Source organism: Lissotriton vulgaris, unplaced genomic scaffold (genome assembly GCF_964263255.1).
Source record: "Lissotriton vulgaris unplaced genomic scaffold, aLisVul1.2 SCAFFOLD_694, whole genome shotgun sequence".
NCBI lineage: Eukaryota > Metazoa > Chordata > Amphibia > Caudata > Salamandridae > Lissotriton > Lissotriton vulgaris.
In genome coordinates, this window is record NW_028245713.1 from 686,314 (window position 1) to 703,892 (window position 17,579).

The following is a 17,579-nucleotide window of genomic DNA, read 5'->3' on the forward strand; positions in this document are numbered from 1 at the left end:
TAGTTCAGATGTTTCTGTTGAGAAATAATACCCTTCGGACAGATATGGGTAGGTGTTTTCCCGACTATAATATCTTACATCCTTCTTTAATTTTTCAGTTTTTCTTTTCAATGGATATTCTGTATATGAATCTAGTTCCAGATCTAAATCCTCAAGTTTTTTTCTTTGCATCCTCTACTGCATCAGAATTTTTGATTTTTTAATTCAGTGATTTTTAGCAAAGGCATTTTCATTCAGCTTGCTTGTATTGTTGTGAGAAAGTGCTGTCTTTCTGCATTGGCGTGCCCCCACATTTTGCTGAATTACTGATGTGCTTTGACTGAGTGTACCCTGGGCTCCTGCCAACCAGGTACCCAGGGTCTGTGTTCCTTCCCTAAAACTGTGTTGAACGTAAAACCCAATTGGCATCTCTGGCCACCTGTCAGCCCCTAGTAAATGATACCCAGGGCATGGTGACCAGAGAAGACCCCTAAGGGCTGCAGCACTTATTGTGCCACCCTTAGGGGCCCTGTACCCTGACACCCACACACTGCCTTTGCAGGCTGAGTGTCTAAATACAGAACTAAACAGTCGACATGGCACATATACCTGTGTGCCATGCCCACAAGACCCACTGCCCTGGCATACCTCAGTCACCCCTCTAGCTGGGTGCCCTATGCCAATGGTGTGGGCACAGGTGCATGAGCCCTGTGCCCCTACAGAACCCAGGGCCATTCCTGGGCACTGTAAGTGCAGTTCTGCCATCAAGAGTATATGGTGCTGGGAGGTCGACATTACGAACTCCACAGCACCATGATGGCCCCACTGAAGACTGAGAAGTTTGGTATCAAACCTCTCAGCACATTAAACCCGCACTGATGCCAGTGTGAGATTTAATGTAAAATGCACCAGAGGGCATCTTAGAGATGCCCCCTGAAACCTAACCTACAATCCACGTCTGGACTGAGAGGCTGCCTCACAGCATACATATTGCTGGACCCCTGGGACGAGAGCCCCCTCTCTCCTGGGCCTGCAACAATGCACATCCTGGACGAGGTGCTAGGTCTTTTCCCCCAGGATCGGCAGGGGGAAGCTTCAAAGGCCTGCTGTCTCTGTGAGCTTCTCCAGACCATTTGCTGTCCCCAGCAACTGGCTCCCACAGGTTCTGACCCCCACTCTGGTGGGAAGACTGTCGGGGAAACCCTACGTCAGGAAGGGGGGTGTGCCAGCCTGTGCCAACCCCACCCCTCAGGTGGGAGAGGTGAGGTGAAACACTACTCCGTGCTCCGGCCATTTTGAAAATGGGGAGCCCTGCCCAATCACAGCTAGGTTCCTGCCCCCTCCCACAGGAGAGGAGCAGACTAGGGAGTGTACCCATCCCAGGACAAGGACCTATGGTCCCTGCCCTTGCCCTACCTGTAATGCCCCTAAATTAAGTATTTAGGGGCTCCCTGAACCTTCCTTCCTCAGATCCCGATAAGAAAAGAAGAAAAGATCAAGAAGAAGACCCGCCATGCAGCTGGTAACAGGACGACCCCCACTGACTTGGCCCCAGCGCTACCGGCCTGTCGATCCTGATACCTGCTCCTGCTTAATCCCGGCGACTCCTGCGGACAGCAATCTTGGGACCCCCGGAGGACCTGCCTGCCTTGACCCTCTTGAAGACTGGGACTCCCATAAGCAGAGGCTCTGCTTCGACAACCATACCCCTGGTGCCAGCCAAGAAGCACCAGACCAACCCACTCTGCACCCGCCGAGCCCGGCCCGTGCCAGAGTGATCCAAGACCACGAGGACGTCTCCCCGGCGACTGGGACCCAAAGTCTAGTGCCCAAAGACCCTCCTTAACGACCCGGACAACGCCTGCAGCCTCAGAACCAGGGACCTTCCCAGCGGCGACCAGCCGAGGGTAAGATTTCCCGACGCCCAAAGACACCACTGCAACCGGCGCCTTGCAACCCCCTGTGCCTTCCTTTGGGGTACCTACATCTTCCCCAAGATCCCAACTTACCTCTCGAAGTGGTGGTCGCACCTGAAGAATCACCGTCCCAGAGCCTGCAGCCTTTGTTCCTTTTTTTACCTTTACCATTGAATAACATTGAGCGCCCAACGCCTCAAAAGCACCCTGCACCCAGCCGCCAGAGTGCCCCTAGCCGTGCACCCTGTGTCCTATCCTACTTCCCCATTTGCCCTGAACAAGTGACCAGGAGCCCAGCTCCCACAGCTGCGTGGCGTGCTAGCCAGCAGCCACCAACATTGGGCCTGACTACCTCTGCACCCGGCCTCCACTGTGCCTCTGATGGTGTACTAACTGTACCTACCTGACCCTGGGGGGATCCCTGAGTCTTTGCCCAGAACGTTAACTTCCCTGGTCGAGTACTCACCTGGAAACCAATAACTCACTTACCTGCCGTAGGATAACATTGACTGGTTTGACTCAAAAAATCTTCTAAGTGTGAAGTTTTGAAACTCTAAAATATTCCTATAAATCAGCTGAATACCGAACTCCGAAGTACTCCCCTGAGATCAGGTGAGAAGTCAGTACTGCACCTTGTAGCCCAGTACTGAACCGCAAAAGTTATCCTAACCGGGTTTACTAGTAACCTGAATTTTCTCCATAAGAATCCATTGTCTGCTTTTCTATAAAATTTCTTCTGTCTACTTTTGAAAACTTGAAATATTCCTTAAAAATCGTACCTACTACTGAAACGTAATTACTTACCTGTCTTAAGTCAAGATCCCAGTGCTGGACCTAGGAGCCCAGTACTGGATTACAAAAGTAACGAGAACATACTTTACCTGTAACCTGAATTTTCTCCCATTGGATAACAGCGCTAGATTTTCATTGAAAAGTTTGAACTTTTGAAATAACTTTATATTCCATAAAAAGTATTGCAGTAACCAAAACGTTTTTACTAAACGGTTTTCAGCTTGCACCCCAAGACTGAATCTTGGATCCAGTCCTGAAATTACAAAAGTAATCTACAAAGTAATTAACTGCATTTTTGTAGAAAAACCCATCGATTGTGTTTAGAATTGTGTTGCCTACTGCAACCCCTGTACCTATTGTGTTTACAAAGTTATTACCATTCTGCAAAGTACTTACCTGAGATCACTCAGACTTGAGAAAAGTGTATTTTGATACCTGTTGGTTCTAAAAATAAAACAACTATATCTTTTGATATGAAAACAATTGGCCTGGAGTTCAGTCCTTGAGTGTGTGAAACCTTTTGCTGACTGAGTGTGTACAACAAGTGCTTTACACTGTCCTCTGGTACTGCCTTACTGCTCAACCAAGCTACCACTTTTGAGGGTAAGGTCAGCCCTGACTTTAACCTCTGTTATACCTCTGGGGTTGGTGGCCTTTATACACACTGTACCTTACTTTGGTGCAGTATATATAGAGCCACTTTCTCACAATTGTTAAACCTGCATTGACAATTATCAATTTCACTTACCTGTGCCAGGCTTGCTTGGTTCTAGGAATTAAGTACAACTAAATATTTTAATACAAATACAATTAGTCTGAGTTCAGTCTTTATGTGTGTGACATCACTTCACGCCTGAGTGTGTACAATAAATGCTGATTTGCATATCGCCATTGTCTAACCCAGGGTGGTGTGGAGTGCAAAAAAACGATGGATTTGGGCCCAGATCTTTTGACTGGGGGAGTGTGTGACATTGATCCACATTCAGTCCATCACTTGTTGTTTTTACAATAAATGCTTAGCACTACCCTCTGATAAAGCCTTACTGCTTGCCCACACTACCACAAATAGAGTGTAAGCTGCAATCTACTTTTACCTTTGGGGTTTCACTGGACTCTGTGCACACTATACCTCGTTTTGGTTTATTCTATACAGAGCCAGCTTCCTACTGGGGTCAGAACCAGTGGGGGCCAGTTGCTGGAAACAGCGAAGGCCTGGGGAAGCTCACAAAGGCGACAAGCCTTTGAAGCTTCCTCTTCATGGACCCTGCCCATCCTGGGGTAGGAGGCATGGCACCTGGTCCCAGGAGGTGCATTGTTGTGTTGTGGGGATTCTGCACATACACAGAACTATGCACAGGAAAACAGGACCTCATGCATAGGGGTTGTACCTTCCTACCACCTTACTTCCCAAAATTTCCAAACAGACTAGCTATAGTGTCTCATTAGTTCTCCTACATAATCACGAAGCTACAATTGATTAGACAATGCAGAACACAACACTTTCGACTTTCAGGAATCGCAGTAGCAAGACATACCCACTTTCGCTCATTCACCCATACTTGACCACAATAAGGATTATCAGAGTCACTGTATAGTTCAAAATGTTTATTTTAACTATTGTGCTCTATAATGCAGTATTCGAGCCACTACCAGCAGCAAAATGCATAAATCTAGAACAGTTAGCATTGTTACACTACCATAGAATATGAAGGAGGATGTCCTCGTATACAGACAGTGGACAAAGGACTACAAGGCCTAACCACCCTCCCTTTGGTAAGTTGAGGTTTATTATATAAAGGAAGATCTGTGGGCTTTTTCAGCAGACCCCATCCCTTGGAGCCTAGATGGCAGGTTTACATCATAGGAATACATAGCTCTTCTCCAAGGAAAGGTCCCTCTCCAATTGAGTGTGAAAAACATGCATCCCATGCACAAGTTTTCCTGCCTTGCAGCTGTGTTTAGCATGTTTTGTCTAGGTGCTAGCGACTGACCAGAACAGAATAACAAGGGGCATTGTTTACCGACCTTGCACATCGTGTTCAGTCTAAACTCCAGGAACAGGCAGAGACCGCAGAAAGCAGACAGTTCTCGTGTGAAAGACACAGACGGAGTATTGCAAAATAAAGTTATGTAGTAACCTGCGCAAAAGCAGCATCGTGGCAGCAGAGTTCATGCTAACTTTAGCAATGTCGACAATGACCCGAACAGCCATATAACAGTTTCAGTCCCCCGTGAGCAGTAGGCTCTCAAACCAGGGATCCAGAAACCCGTCTGGTGGTGGCAGCTGGCGAGCAGCCACTCAACCTGGACAGTAGTGTTAGGTCGTTTTTCAGGGGGAATCTCTAAGATACCCTGTGTGTGCATTTTTCATTAAATCCCACACTGGCATCAGTGTGGGTTTAATGTGCTGAGAAGGTTGATACCAAACCTCCCAGTTTTCAGTAAAGCCATTGTGGTGCAGAAGAGTTTGTAATGACAAACTCCCAGCACCATCTACTCTTAATGGCATTACTGCGCTTACAATGTCTAAGAATTGGCTTAGACACTGTAGGAGGACAGGGCTCATGCACCTCACAACTGGTATAGTTCACCCAGCTAGAGGGGTGGCTGACCTATGCCAGGGCAGTGGGTTGTAGACATGGCACACAGGGATGTGTGCCATGTCGACTCTTCACTTTGTCCTACACCAAAACACGCAGCCTGCAAAGACAGTGTGTGTGTAAAGGTACAGGGCCTGTAAGGGTGGCACAATGTGCTGCAGCCCTTAGAGTCCTTCCCTGGCCACAGTGCCCTTGGTACATGTGGTACCTTTACAAGGGACTGACCTGTGGCCAAAGATTGCCAATTGGGTTGTCTTAATGCAGTTGTAGGGAAAGAACATAGCCCCGGGGTACCTGTTTGGCAGGAACCAAGGGCACACTCAGTCAAAGTACATCAGCAGTTTAGCAAAAAGTGGGTGCAGCCATGCAAAAAGAGGGCACTTTCTTGAAGTTGTGTGCCATGTCGACTCTTCACTTTGTTCTGCACCAAAACATGCAGCCTGGAAGGGCAGAGAGTGAGAGGGTGTGAACGTACACACACAGGGTCTCTAAGGGTGGCACAATTAGTGCTGCAGGCCTTAGTGGCCTTGCCTGGTCACATTGCCCTTGGTACCTATGGTACCATTTACAAGGGACTGGCATGTGGCCAGAGTTGCCAATTGGGGTTTACAGCAGAACAGTTTAGGGAAAGAACATAGGCTCTGGGTACCTGGTTGGCAGGATTCCAGGGCACACTCAGTTAAAGTACATCAACAGTTTGGCAAAAAGTGGGGGCAACCATGCAGAAATGGGCACTTTCCGACACCTTGTCATTTTGGACCCTCGTTAGGTCTGTCATTTAGTCAGCTGACTTACTTTGATCTTATTCTTTAATTCATTTTTTTTAGCATTTTGTTAAGATACAAAACATTACAACAGCAGAACAAGCCAGTTTATTACATCGATCATGAGACCTGGTGCAAACATAAGTCATACATTAGTACAAATATTCAATAGTTGGTCACGTCATGTTTACAGTAAAGGTACACATAGTTAACAGGTATATAGCTTCGAGGGTCCCCGGACAGCAGAGTATTTATATACGAATATTCGAAATTAAAACATCATGGAGCTATGACAAGAGACTTACAATCCTATATATACATATCCATTTGTCCGCGCCGTTCACAAGGAATTAGAAATAAAGGTCTGCCACTGAATATGTATTATCCATTTATCCTCCCAAACTACTCCAAGGGTTGCACGCTTACAGTGCTTTCGTTTTCAGCAACCTCTTTCTGTATCTGTACTCATTGCAAGAAAGGCTCCCAGATGTCGTGAGCCCGGGAAGTGGGTGGCATGAGCTCCCAGAATGTATCCAATTGTGTTTGACCATAGGCGACATCGGCATGCCAACCCTTGATTGATGGCGCCTTTCTCCTGCCCCAATGTACAGCCACCGGTCTTTTGGCAAATAGTAAAAGCAATGCATGCAATTTATGTGATTTGGGTGGAGTATCTTTGACCTAGCCCAAAATGCCTAGCATGGGGGATGGAGTATCCAACCTTCCAACAATTTTGTTCACTGAGATAAAAATCTTAGACCAATAATCTGTCAGCACTGGACATGACCATGCCACGTGTAAACTTTGATCTTTAACGCTATGATCACCTTCTTTAAGTTGATTATAGTAGAGTTTGATGTGTCTGGGCACTCCTTTATTGTGTCACCGGAAGCAAGGTGCACCTGACGAGCCCCTAACCAGGGCCAGTCTAGTCTGGGTTGCTCGTGTTCTGGTTCAGGGATGATCCGGCTTGACAGTTCAGGCTGAACTGTTCCTATGAGAAGTATGATGAAGACTTGTATCTGCTAGGTCCAAACTGAGGTGTCATGATGAGGTAAAGAACGAATGGGTTGCAGTGCTACCCCCAGCTTTTGCAAGTGTTTACTTACTGCCATCAGCCTCCCGTCACCTTTTGTGTGTTTGATGTACTGCCCTAAGTGGCAATTAGGGCAAAATCGATCCTGGTTTGCTAGTGTTCCGGTTCATTGAGGAGCTGGCTTGGCAGTTCGGACAGGACTGATCTCATGCGTAGCAGGGTGAAGACTGATTTGCTTATGACGAGGTCCAAACTGAGGTGGCATGGTGAGCCAAAGAAGTGCTACCCAGATGCTAGTGGTTGCTTATTGCAAGCAGTCTCGCATCACCTTGTATGTTTCATGGACACTCCTTTAAGACAACTTAGAGAAGAGAATTTGTTTTAAATCCATTGCTGAGCTTCAATTTACTGTTTTGGGTTAATAGGTTTTGTTCAAACCTTGACAAGTACTAGATTAAATGCATGTTTTTGCAGTATGAATATTTCTTACTACGTAAAGCATAGGTTTTGGCTCCTTTCCGCAACAGATGAGCACACTAAGTGCAGTTTAAGTGAGGTGTATTATTAACTTTTTCACTGGCTCTTGGCCTGGAAATGGGTGTGACACTCCTCATCTTTCTAAAAAAAAGAATAAACCCCAAAACACCCACACTTTATTTTAAGAACATTGTGAACAAAATTGCAAATCAGCCCTGCCAGTGTTTTATTGCACAGTATAAAGGATGTTGTACTGTTTTAAAAACATTTGGTAGTCATTTTATCTGCTTCAACATAACTTATTCTCTCACTTCTATGTTTTTATGTTGTTTTAATAAATGACTTATGTGATTTTTTTTAAATATATTTGTAGCTAGATTTATGGTCAACAGTATTAACTAAAGGTGATTGTACTTTTTATCTATGCCTTTTATTTCCTGCTTTCAGATCCCTGGCTGTTGCGTTCCAAGAGCCCTGTTGGTAACCCCCAATTGATCCAATTCAGTAGAGAGGTGATTGATTTAATGAAAAATCAACCTTCTTGCATCATACAAGTCAGTAAATTTATACCAACATATCACCATCATTTTGCAAAACAGTGTCGTGTCTCAGACTACGGCTATTCGAAGTTGATGGAGCTACTTGAAGCTGTGCCTCACGTGTTACAAGTAAGTTAACTGAGACTTTGCTGTTAATACATGGAACAACTTAAATCAAAAGTAATTGATAAAGGAACAAAGGCTTGGAGTTTTTCAAATACCTTGATGACTTAAAATAAAGGGTTGGCCTTAAGGGGAAAACCTTAAGTATTCATGGCCATCTCCAAAAACTTACTTTGTAAAGTGTGTCACTGTATTTTGAGACTGGGAACATATCTTGACTTTGGTGGACAACTATTGCTGTGGGTTGATTACTAAAGTTATGCAACATTTCTTTCTATTGTTTCATGTATTACGTATATATTTAAAGTAGCTGGGTCATTTTAATGTGAATCAAATACTGAATAGCATGTTCAGTAAAATCAATGTTAGACTTTTTAATTAGCAAAATTGACAGTAACTGAAGTTGATTTATTGAAATTGATGAGCAATTTTTAAATCTTTAAAACGTGTTAACGATACAGGTATTGGTATCTCATTTCAGATTCTGGGCATGGGCTCCAAGCGCATGTTGACACTGACCCACAGAGCTCAAGTAAAGCGATTTACTCAAGACCTACTTAAACTTTTAAAGTCCCAGGCCAGTAAGCATGTCATTATGAGCGAATTCGAGCAAGCTTACCATTGGTAAGTGATATTTTGTTTGTGCACTATTTATGGCACGAGTGAATAGTTCATAATTCGAGAAAGACTAAAGGAGGAAATAGTAATGTTATTTTGGTTCTAGGTAATTTCACTTTGGGCTGAATTTTAAGTGAATTCCCAGCTTTGGCTGCAGTTCCAGAGTTATCACTGATGTATAGCGAGGAATAAATCTGCAAAGGGGAGGTCCAATCTCCACAAACCTCTTGCCAGCTTCCTCTACAAGGTGGTTTCACATCTGTGCGAGACTACTCAGCTGTTATTACACCCACAGCTGCCTTTCCATGCCCCCATTATCCACAAGATGTGCACTTGTGCACCTTGCCTAACACTTGGTCACTTTGGACCCTTCTCTGTTTCTTTATCAATTCAATGTACATGTAAAAACCAGCCCTTCCATACCTTTTCCATCCCCAGTCCAACACCTTCCCTGCAGTTTGCCTCCTGCTCAGTGCCTCTTCCAGCTCCTCCCCTGCCTCTTCCCTGCTGTATGGGGAATATACATTCAAAGGAGTGAGAGGGAGATAATGTATTTAAGGAATTTTCAGTATCCAGACAATAGTTAATTTATTGATGGCCTGCTTTTAATAGTGGAAACATCTGTCTGAATAGAAATTGGTTATTTTTCACTGTATCACCAAGGTTGTATGCATTTTGGCAGATTTATTAGGACCTATCTAGTTTGCCTGTGGCTTAATAAAATGAAGGTGTTAACAGTACACTTTGATGGATACTAAGCACCACAGATTTCTCCTATATGAATATCCTACTTGAAAAAGATTAGTTCCATGAAAATGGAGATCGCTAGAGATAGATAGGTACAGATATCTAGATAGAGAGAGGTGGCTAGATCGAGAGATGGCTAGATCGAGAGAGATGGCTCTTTCATCAATTAAAGCTGATGTGGTTGGGTTTTACTGTCAACTAAAAGAGTAGCACCGGGACACTTAGTGGAGTAGCCGTACACTTTAGAAATCTCAGTTCATTCAGAGATATAGATATAGAGAGAGAGATTAATAGATATAGATATAGATCATTTTGGTTCCTGTTTTTCCATATCTCAACATGGGTCCAGAGATCTATTTGGCGTTTCAAAATTGAGGTACAAGGGTATTTGAGTTTTAAAAAGAATATTCTGATAGATATTTCTATCCACAGATTCTTCATTTTAATATCCCCATATGCCAGACCGGATGCAGTAACTTTTGTCCTAGCTCTTCCACGAGTGTACGGAACCCAAACTTCATCTCTGGGACAGACTATGCCACAGTGATATCATCTGAGCAATAGAGCACCCACCCTTGCATGCTGATGTTGGTTCTGTTTGAAGAAAAAAAATATCCATTGCCCTTGAACTGGATCGCTCTCCTTTATTTTCTCTCAGTGAAAAATCTTGCAGTGCTAATAATGTAGCCCTTTAAGAGGTCCAGATTCGACCCTAGTTGATGGGCACATCAGCATCACTTCTCACTAGGACATTTACTTATGGTGTTTGTGGTAGGGATATAATGACATGTGAGCTGTATCTCAGTGTTAATCGCAAGGCCATCAAAGACTGTATAGCTAATCTGTTAATGGGTCACGTCTAACAACTTGTCGGTTTAAGGGCAAGATCTAGGTCTCCCTCTCTCTTCTTTGTTAAAATCTTCGAAGGACGAAAATGTAAAAGGCGGCATGGTGATCCTTCCCAGATGCTTGTCAACTACAAGTTAGTCTCTGCCAAGATCTTCCCTCTCCTACAAAGTCCCCCACCAAGCCAAAGCTTGTAGAGATCATAACTTCCGATCAACCCCCACTTAAAGTGCTGACTATGTCATTCCAAGGTCCTTTCCAGTTAAGTGCTCCGCATTTGCTGCTTTCCCGATGCCGCCTCAGGGATATGACTTTTGCAGCATGAGTACTTTTCTAAATTCATATGCTGTGCATTTATTCCGCCATCTAGGGCTTGAGTCTGGAGTCGTGTTTTGCCCTCGTGTGTTTTTGCGTATGTGTGCGCGCGTATGCATTGTCGAACACCATTTGGTGGTTAATCCATCAATCCATTGTGTGACGTCAGACAGCGCCCTAGATGTTCCTGTATGTCGCTGCGATCTTCAGGTTCTTTTTTTCCACCGCTGGGACTAGAAGCGCATTGGAGGAGCCCCGTAAAATCTGAGAATCTGCAGAGAAAGAAAAAAGGGCACCGAGCATCTCTGCAGACCACAAGGAACATAACCTGGAAGATGAATTCCCTTCGGTGAGGGGGACCCCAGGACTGTAGTACAAGTGGCTGGAGAATGTAGAAGAGACATATAGGTGATATGTAGAACACCCCCTTTTAAATCCTGTTCTGACTGTCACCACAACTTCACGCAGAGGTATCCACATGAGGCATGCAACCTGTGCCTTCCTGCGGATCACAAAGTCAAGGTCTGCACCGAATTCTAACTGAAAACTCTGAAGGCCAGACTGAAGTAACTACTCGCACATCACACCATGACTGGCACTCAGAAGTCACAGGACTACCTGAAGGACCTGGGTCTCTCCAGCAAAGACGAAGAAACTGTTGAAGCAGCACTGCTGGTGCAGGAATGAGTCCGATGATGAAGAGTTGTCTACATCTGCTAGAAATTACTTCCTTTGACATGGTTAGCCCCCACTTTTTGCCTAGTAAATAATTAATAGTTAACATGGTGCAGTCCATCTACATAGGAGCTATGATTATGGCACTGTGGAGGGGGTACAAGTAGTTGGGCAGGGGGTAAGGTTGGCGTCCGCGGAGTCATCGCAGGTAATCTGAGCGTCAGTGATAGGGGAGTCAGTTGCAGGTGCATCTGGGCTGGCCAGTCGGTGGAGGCAGAAAATGAGGGTCCCATATGTCAGGGGGTCTACTAGCTGCTGTCATCAAATCCCAGAATTCGCCAAGGAGTGTCTGACATCATCCAACCAGCGTTTGACTTTGGGTGCCAATTTACGTCCCCAGTGAAGTGAATGGCCACCCGACGCTTAGCAAGCATCAGGAGCATCGCAATCAGTTTGCGGTTAGCATCTGACACGCGCTTGACTTAACCTAAGAGCCACAGCAGGGGATCAGGGGCGATGGGCGCAAGTATAATTTCACTAATGACTGTGCACGCCTGCAGCCAGAATGAGGAAACCCTGGGGAACAACCAGGCGAGGTGCGCGAAGTCCACACCGGGTGCTGACCAGCGCGCACCTCTGTCACTGTCCATCAGGCCCATCTTGTGTAGTGAGATAGGGGTGCGGTAGAGTCTGTGCAGATATTTGAAATGAACTAGCAGCAGGCGGTTGAGAGAGAGGCCCTTGATTTGGTTGCAACGGTATTGCCAGTGTTCGAGGGAGATGTCTCTTTTGCAGTCTGCACCCCATGCATTGCGGGCGTGTTCAGTGTTGATGGGGGAAGCAGTTAGTGTAAGGGCATATAATCTTGAGACCAATTTCCACGGAAAGTTAGAGGAGTGAACAAACTCAAGCGTGGCGTTGGTTTGGGGAGCAATAGGAAAATTGGGGTTGTCACTTCTGCATGTTGCTCTGATCTGACAGTAAAGTAGCTTATCGAATGGAGCAGCGTTTTCGTGAAGAAATAATTATTGAGGTAGATGTTGGCAATGGTGTGAATACCTAGGTAAGCTTTGCGGCGGGCCATACCTGCTGTCTGCAGTGGGGAAATTGACGGATTGCTGGCACGTTGCATGGATGGCGCATAAAGCGCGCCGGTGTATTTAGTGAGGTAGTGTGGCTCACTGGTTAGAGGCGGCAGACCCGAGAGCAGAGGACGGCCCGGGACCAGGGTTCGATTCCCGGCGCGGCAGGTTTCTGGACCAGGGTCAGCGGACTCGATAATTCTCTCGCCTCGGTGCCCACTCTGATCAGCGATCACACTCGGCAACTCTGGGCATTAGCTTGCCTCATCTTCACTAACGGCCCCACCAGACCGCCGGGGATGCCTGGTCTCACCCTGGAGATACCCATTAAGGGACCATCTCTCAGGGAAGTCAGGAAGGGTTTCGCAGCGGTCGAAGCGCGGAGATACTCCCCCGGGAGTGATTCTAGCGCTATATAAACATGCAAATTAAATTTACGTAGCCCATCCCAGGCCCAGTGCATACATTCAACCATGTCAATCTCGCCACGGGGGTACTTTGTCCGGCAAAAATAGTGCAGTATGCAGTGGCCATGGAGAGGCAAGGTCCGCCTCGACTGCCACATGAGGCTGAAAAGGTGTTGAATGAATACAGAAATTGAGAAAACTGGCTTGGGCACACAGCGCGTTAAGAGTTTGAAATCGGGGACCCCCATACCTCCCGGATCAAGGGTAGCGTTAAAATTTCATAGGTGAGTCTGGGCTGACGTCCAGTCCAAATCAATGTGATCATGTTAGAGTAGTTTTTGGAAGAATTGTGAGGTTAGAGAGATGGAGATATTTAAAATGAGGTATAGGTATTTTAGGAGTACAACCATTTTAGCAATGGCGATGCGCCCAGCCAGTGACTGGGAGTTTTTGCCATGCGTGCATCTTGGTTTCCAGCCAATCCATTGTCCTGCCAAAATTGGACCTCCAAAGTTCGTCCACATCCCTGCTCAACCAGATGCCGAGGTCCCTGGTGGGGCCAGACTCCCAAATGAATGGGTAATCCGGAGAGAAGGGCTTGGTCACGTCTGCGAGTGGGAAAAGGACAGATTTGCTCCAGTTGATCTGGACTCCGGAGAGGCAGACAAAGCATACAACCTCCCTGGTCATGGGCGCGAGATCTCCAGAGGCTCGCGGATATATATTGTGACAAAGTCAGCATACATTGAAGTGACAAGGGCTCGAGCCGAGAATGTGATACCCCGGTGTGTGTGTGTGATGTTGACGAAGCCGCGCCGCCAGGGGCTCCATAGCGATGGCGAAGAGCATGGAGAGAGAGAGGGCAGCCTTGCCTGGTGCCCTTCAAGATGGTGATGGGGTTGGTGACTTGTCCGTTTACCCTGATGCGCGCCTTGGGGAGTGTGCATGGCATTTGTATCTTGCGAACAAAATTTGGACTGAAACCCAATCGGGGGTGAAGGGGAAAATATAGAGTGTCAAAGGCCTTAATGGCATCCAATAAGGCGGCCACTGCCGGTAGAGTGGGATTAATCTGGTGAAGGACTGAGAAGATTGTTATATCCTAAGGTTTACATGTATATGCTTCAGTTGTTGTCATGTGTAAGTCGCCCTGCGCCTCACAGTGTGTACCCTCTATGTGGTCCATATTGTGGTGCACGTGTATTTGTAGTGTTGTTCACCCTTGTTGTCGGTTTCTGGATTCGGGTGTTTGTCGTGGTGTGTGCGCACCTTTCACTACAATATTTTTCTTTTGTGTTTTTGGGAAAGGATGGGGTCATTGCTAGTTGGAAATGTAATGTTGCTTGACAGTGTTTTTCCTTCCCAATTTGCAATTGTTTGGTTTAATATCTAATAAGTCTTAACAATTTTCATGAGGGAGGATGGGGGATTTTGATTCATGTTTTTAATATGTCATATTATGCCCATCTTTTCTTGTTTGCTTTGTTCTCTCTATGGTGATGTTTTGAATTCATTTTCATCCCTTAGTTATGAACATTATCGCCTTTTGTGTATAGTTTCTTTCTTTAAAATTGTAAGTTTTGTTTTCATTTTAAAAAGAAAGGGATAATGTTATATCCAAAGGTTTACATGTATATGTAAATCAGCCTGGGTCCTCCTAGCTGCTCCGCCAGAGTGAGAGATGATGACGGAATAATGGTGTGCCTGTGATGAATGGAATGCCTGGGTGCCTGTGTGGATGTGTGGTGACAGTTGGAGATGGGCTGAGCAGCTAGGCAGGCTGCTCCTGGTGGGCTGGTGTAGGAGATATGGGAGCTGGGTTAAGAGCTGTTACATGGCTGATCCTTGTTTGATACCACTTGACATGGATTATTAAAGAAGACTTTAAGAACTTACAACCTGGCTACCAGTGTTTTCATGTACAGAGCACAACAAAGATAGTGTGCAGATTGTGCACGGTGGCGCGCCCCGGGATGAAACCTGACTGGTCAGGGCGAGCGATGAGCAACATGAGCGGAAGGAGACGGTTGGCCAGCCGTTTAGCGTAAATTTTGTTGTCAGTATTTCTCAGTGACCGAGGACGGTACGAATCGCAGCTCTCGGGAGGTTTGTCAGGTTTCAAGAGCGGGGCAAGCAGAGCCTAGCTGAGGGATGGGGGTGGGATCTGCCCTGTTCGAGAGAGTCATTATACATTTCGCCCAGATGTGGGACGAGAAGGGGCGCGTATTTATAAAATGCAGGGGCGAGCACGTCAGAACCGGCGACCTTGTCTCCCGGAAGTCCTGCAATGACTGTGGAGATTTCCTCATGGGTAAATTACTTGTCTAGGTATTCTCAGTGACTATTACCAAGCCATAATAGTTCAATGGAATCAAAGTATTGGTCCATAATCTCTTGAGGGGCTACCATTCCAGCAGTGTGCAGTTAGGAATAAAAGGCGGAGATCCTGGCAAGGATCTCTCCAGGAGAGGTAGTCTTGCCTGCGGTCGCTCAGTGCCATAATATGAGAAGAGGCGTGCGGCTGCCGGAGGAGATTCGCAAGATTCCCCGGGCGGTCGCCCTCGCTGTAATGTCAAGTACAGACTTCTCTGCTGAGAAATGTGACCTCCCTATCAGCCTCCTCGTGAAATTCAGTAAGCTTGGCCCTGATCGACGCAAGTGTGGCAGGGCTCATGTCTTGAGACTGTTTAAGGTCTAAAGCTTTAATATCTTTCTCCAGACGTTTAAGGGTACCCCTGATAGACTTCAGCACCCCAGATTGTCTGGCAATGCATTCCTCCGAGTCACGACCTTGAAGACCTTCCAGAGGGTTGAGTGAGTCTTCTCAGAGCCTAAGGTTCGAGGCATGTGGGCTGCTAAATTCATATCTTAGCATTAGATCGCCGCCTAGTGTTGGGTCCGGATGATCGCACATTGTTGTCCTGGAAGAGTCTTCGAAGTGTCCTGAGATAGGTGGCTCCTCCCCTAGACTACAGTGCGCATGGGCATCGGCTCCATCCCCAGATTGTTTTTTTCCGCCATTGGGTTCGGATGCGGTCTCGACGTCTCTCTGTCGGAACCGAGAAAACATAACTTTATTCGGCCAAAAGGCCTTGTATTTATTACGTCGGTATTGTTTGCGTGCGGTCTCGAGTTCTTCCGTCTCTCGGAGCCGGAATCAGCGAAGTTTTTGCTCTTCGGACATCGAGGCCTTCTCATCGCAACTCGACAGCAACTTTTCCAGCATGGAGCGGAGTCCGTTTGAGCTCTGTCCGCTCTGTGGGGCCAAATACCCACATATAGACGCGCACCCGGTCTGTAACAAATGCCTTTCACCAGACCATAACGAAGGAAACTGCAGAGCCTGTGCAAGTTTCAGGTCCAAGAAGACACTCAAGATTCGGCGCGCGGTGCGCCTTGAGGCCCACCAAACGGCCCCGGAACCGGACGACATCTTCGACGAGCAAGAAGAAGAGGGCCTGAGCCGTCATCTTCAAATCTCCCCGCCCGAGACGGAGGTCGAGGCGGATCCGGAAGACGACGACTGAGTCGTGGATCAAGGCCTTGAAAACGTCGACGAGGTAGGGGACGTCGAAGAGGTTTATGGGGCCGTGGAAGATAGCTCAGGGGATGAGCTATGCCCCGAAGTTTACGGACATACAGAACGGGTCACGGGATCGCCTGTCGGCCTTACCCAAGACCCCGTCGCGCAAGCCACGGCCCCGCCTTTAGGCCCGGCCACGGACATACTTGCTGCACAGACGGTATCGAAACCGAAACTGAAACCTACGGTATCGACTACACCTAAGATGGCCGAACCGAAAACGAAACTGAAACTTAAGGACTCCAGCGTCCCTAAGATGGCGGCCGTACCACCAAAAACAAATAAAAACGCTGCTTCATCGACTCCCTCGACCTCCGGTCCACAGAGATCGAAGAAATCTGTCGATTCCACCGTGTCGAAATCGGTGCCAGAGGAGGGATCCTCTAAAAAGGGCGGAACGCACAGGTCAACCGCTGCGACGCCGGCAAAGCCCGCCAAAGACAGCGGCACGGCTCCGACACCAACTGGGACGTTGGTCGGACGCGTGGTAGAGACGGAGCCGTCGAAGTCACACGGATCGAAGGCTGGCACTTCTGCGCATCGATCCAGGGCCTCTGGGGCGGCGGACGCAGCATCATCGTCCAAGACTCAAAAGGGCCAACAGAACGTCGGATCCGAAGGCAAGATCAAGGATTCCTCGTCGGTGCCAAAGGCCACTGTGAATGAAACGTCCCTCGTCGCTTCTTCACTACAAAGAATTAGGGAGAAAGCCGCTGCTTCGTCGGCGCCGACGCCATCGCCACAGAAGGCGATAGACGTTCCGGTCAAATCTGCCAGTAAACTCCTCTACCTTCTGCCGCCAAAAGAGGCGCCGAAGGCCTTCTCAACAAAATCGACACCAAAGAAGTCGGATTCTTCAACGGCAGGGGCACTTTCAGGTCGAGTAATCGACTCAGAAGAGGATTCAGAGTGTTTTATCGACGCTAATACAGGCAAATTGACCCTTTACAAAAGGAAGATAACTTCACAGCCGGTGGACTCCTATGTCATCCCCCTGAAGAAGAAAAAGTATCCACAGGACGCCTCAGGCCTCATGGAACCTATCCAGTCCCCTCTAAGAGGGAGCCCAACTCCGTCTCC

The 17,579-nt window shown here is 47.0% G+C and overlaps 1 protein-coding gene across 1 annotated transcript in view; it reads left to right on the forward strand.

Moving 5' to 3' along the window:
• The window catches only part of MARF1 (meiosis regulator and mRNA stability factor 1), a 508,142-nt gene that overhangs the window by 289,994 nt on the left and 200,569 nt on the right, over positions 1 to 17,579 (forward strand). Inside the window, exons 17-18 of the mRNA XM_086949144.1 lie at positions 8,012 to 8,232; positions 8,708 to 8,850. Coding sequence (XP_086805270.1) covers positions 8,012 to 8,232; positions 8,708 to 8,850 — 364 coding nt within the window. The remainder of the gene's footprint in view (positions 1 to 8,011; positions 8,233 to 8,707; positions 8,851 to 17,579) is intronic.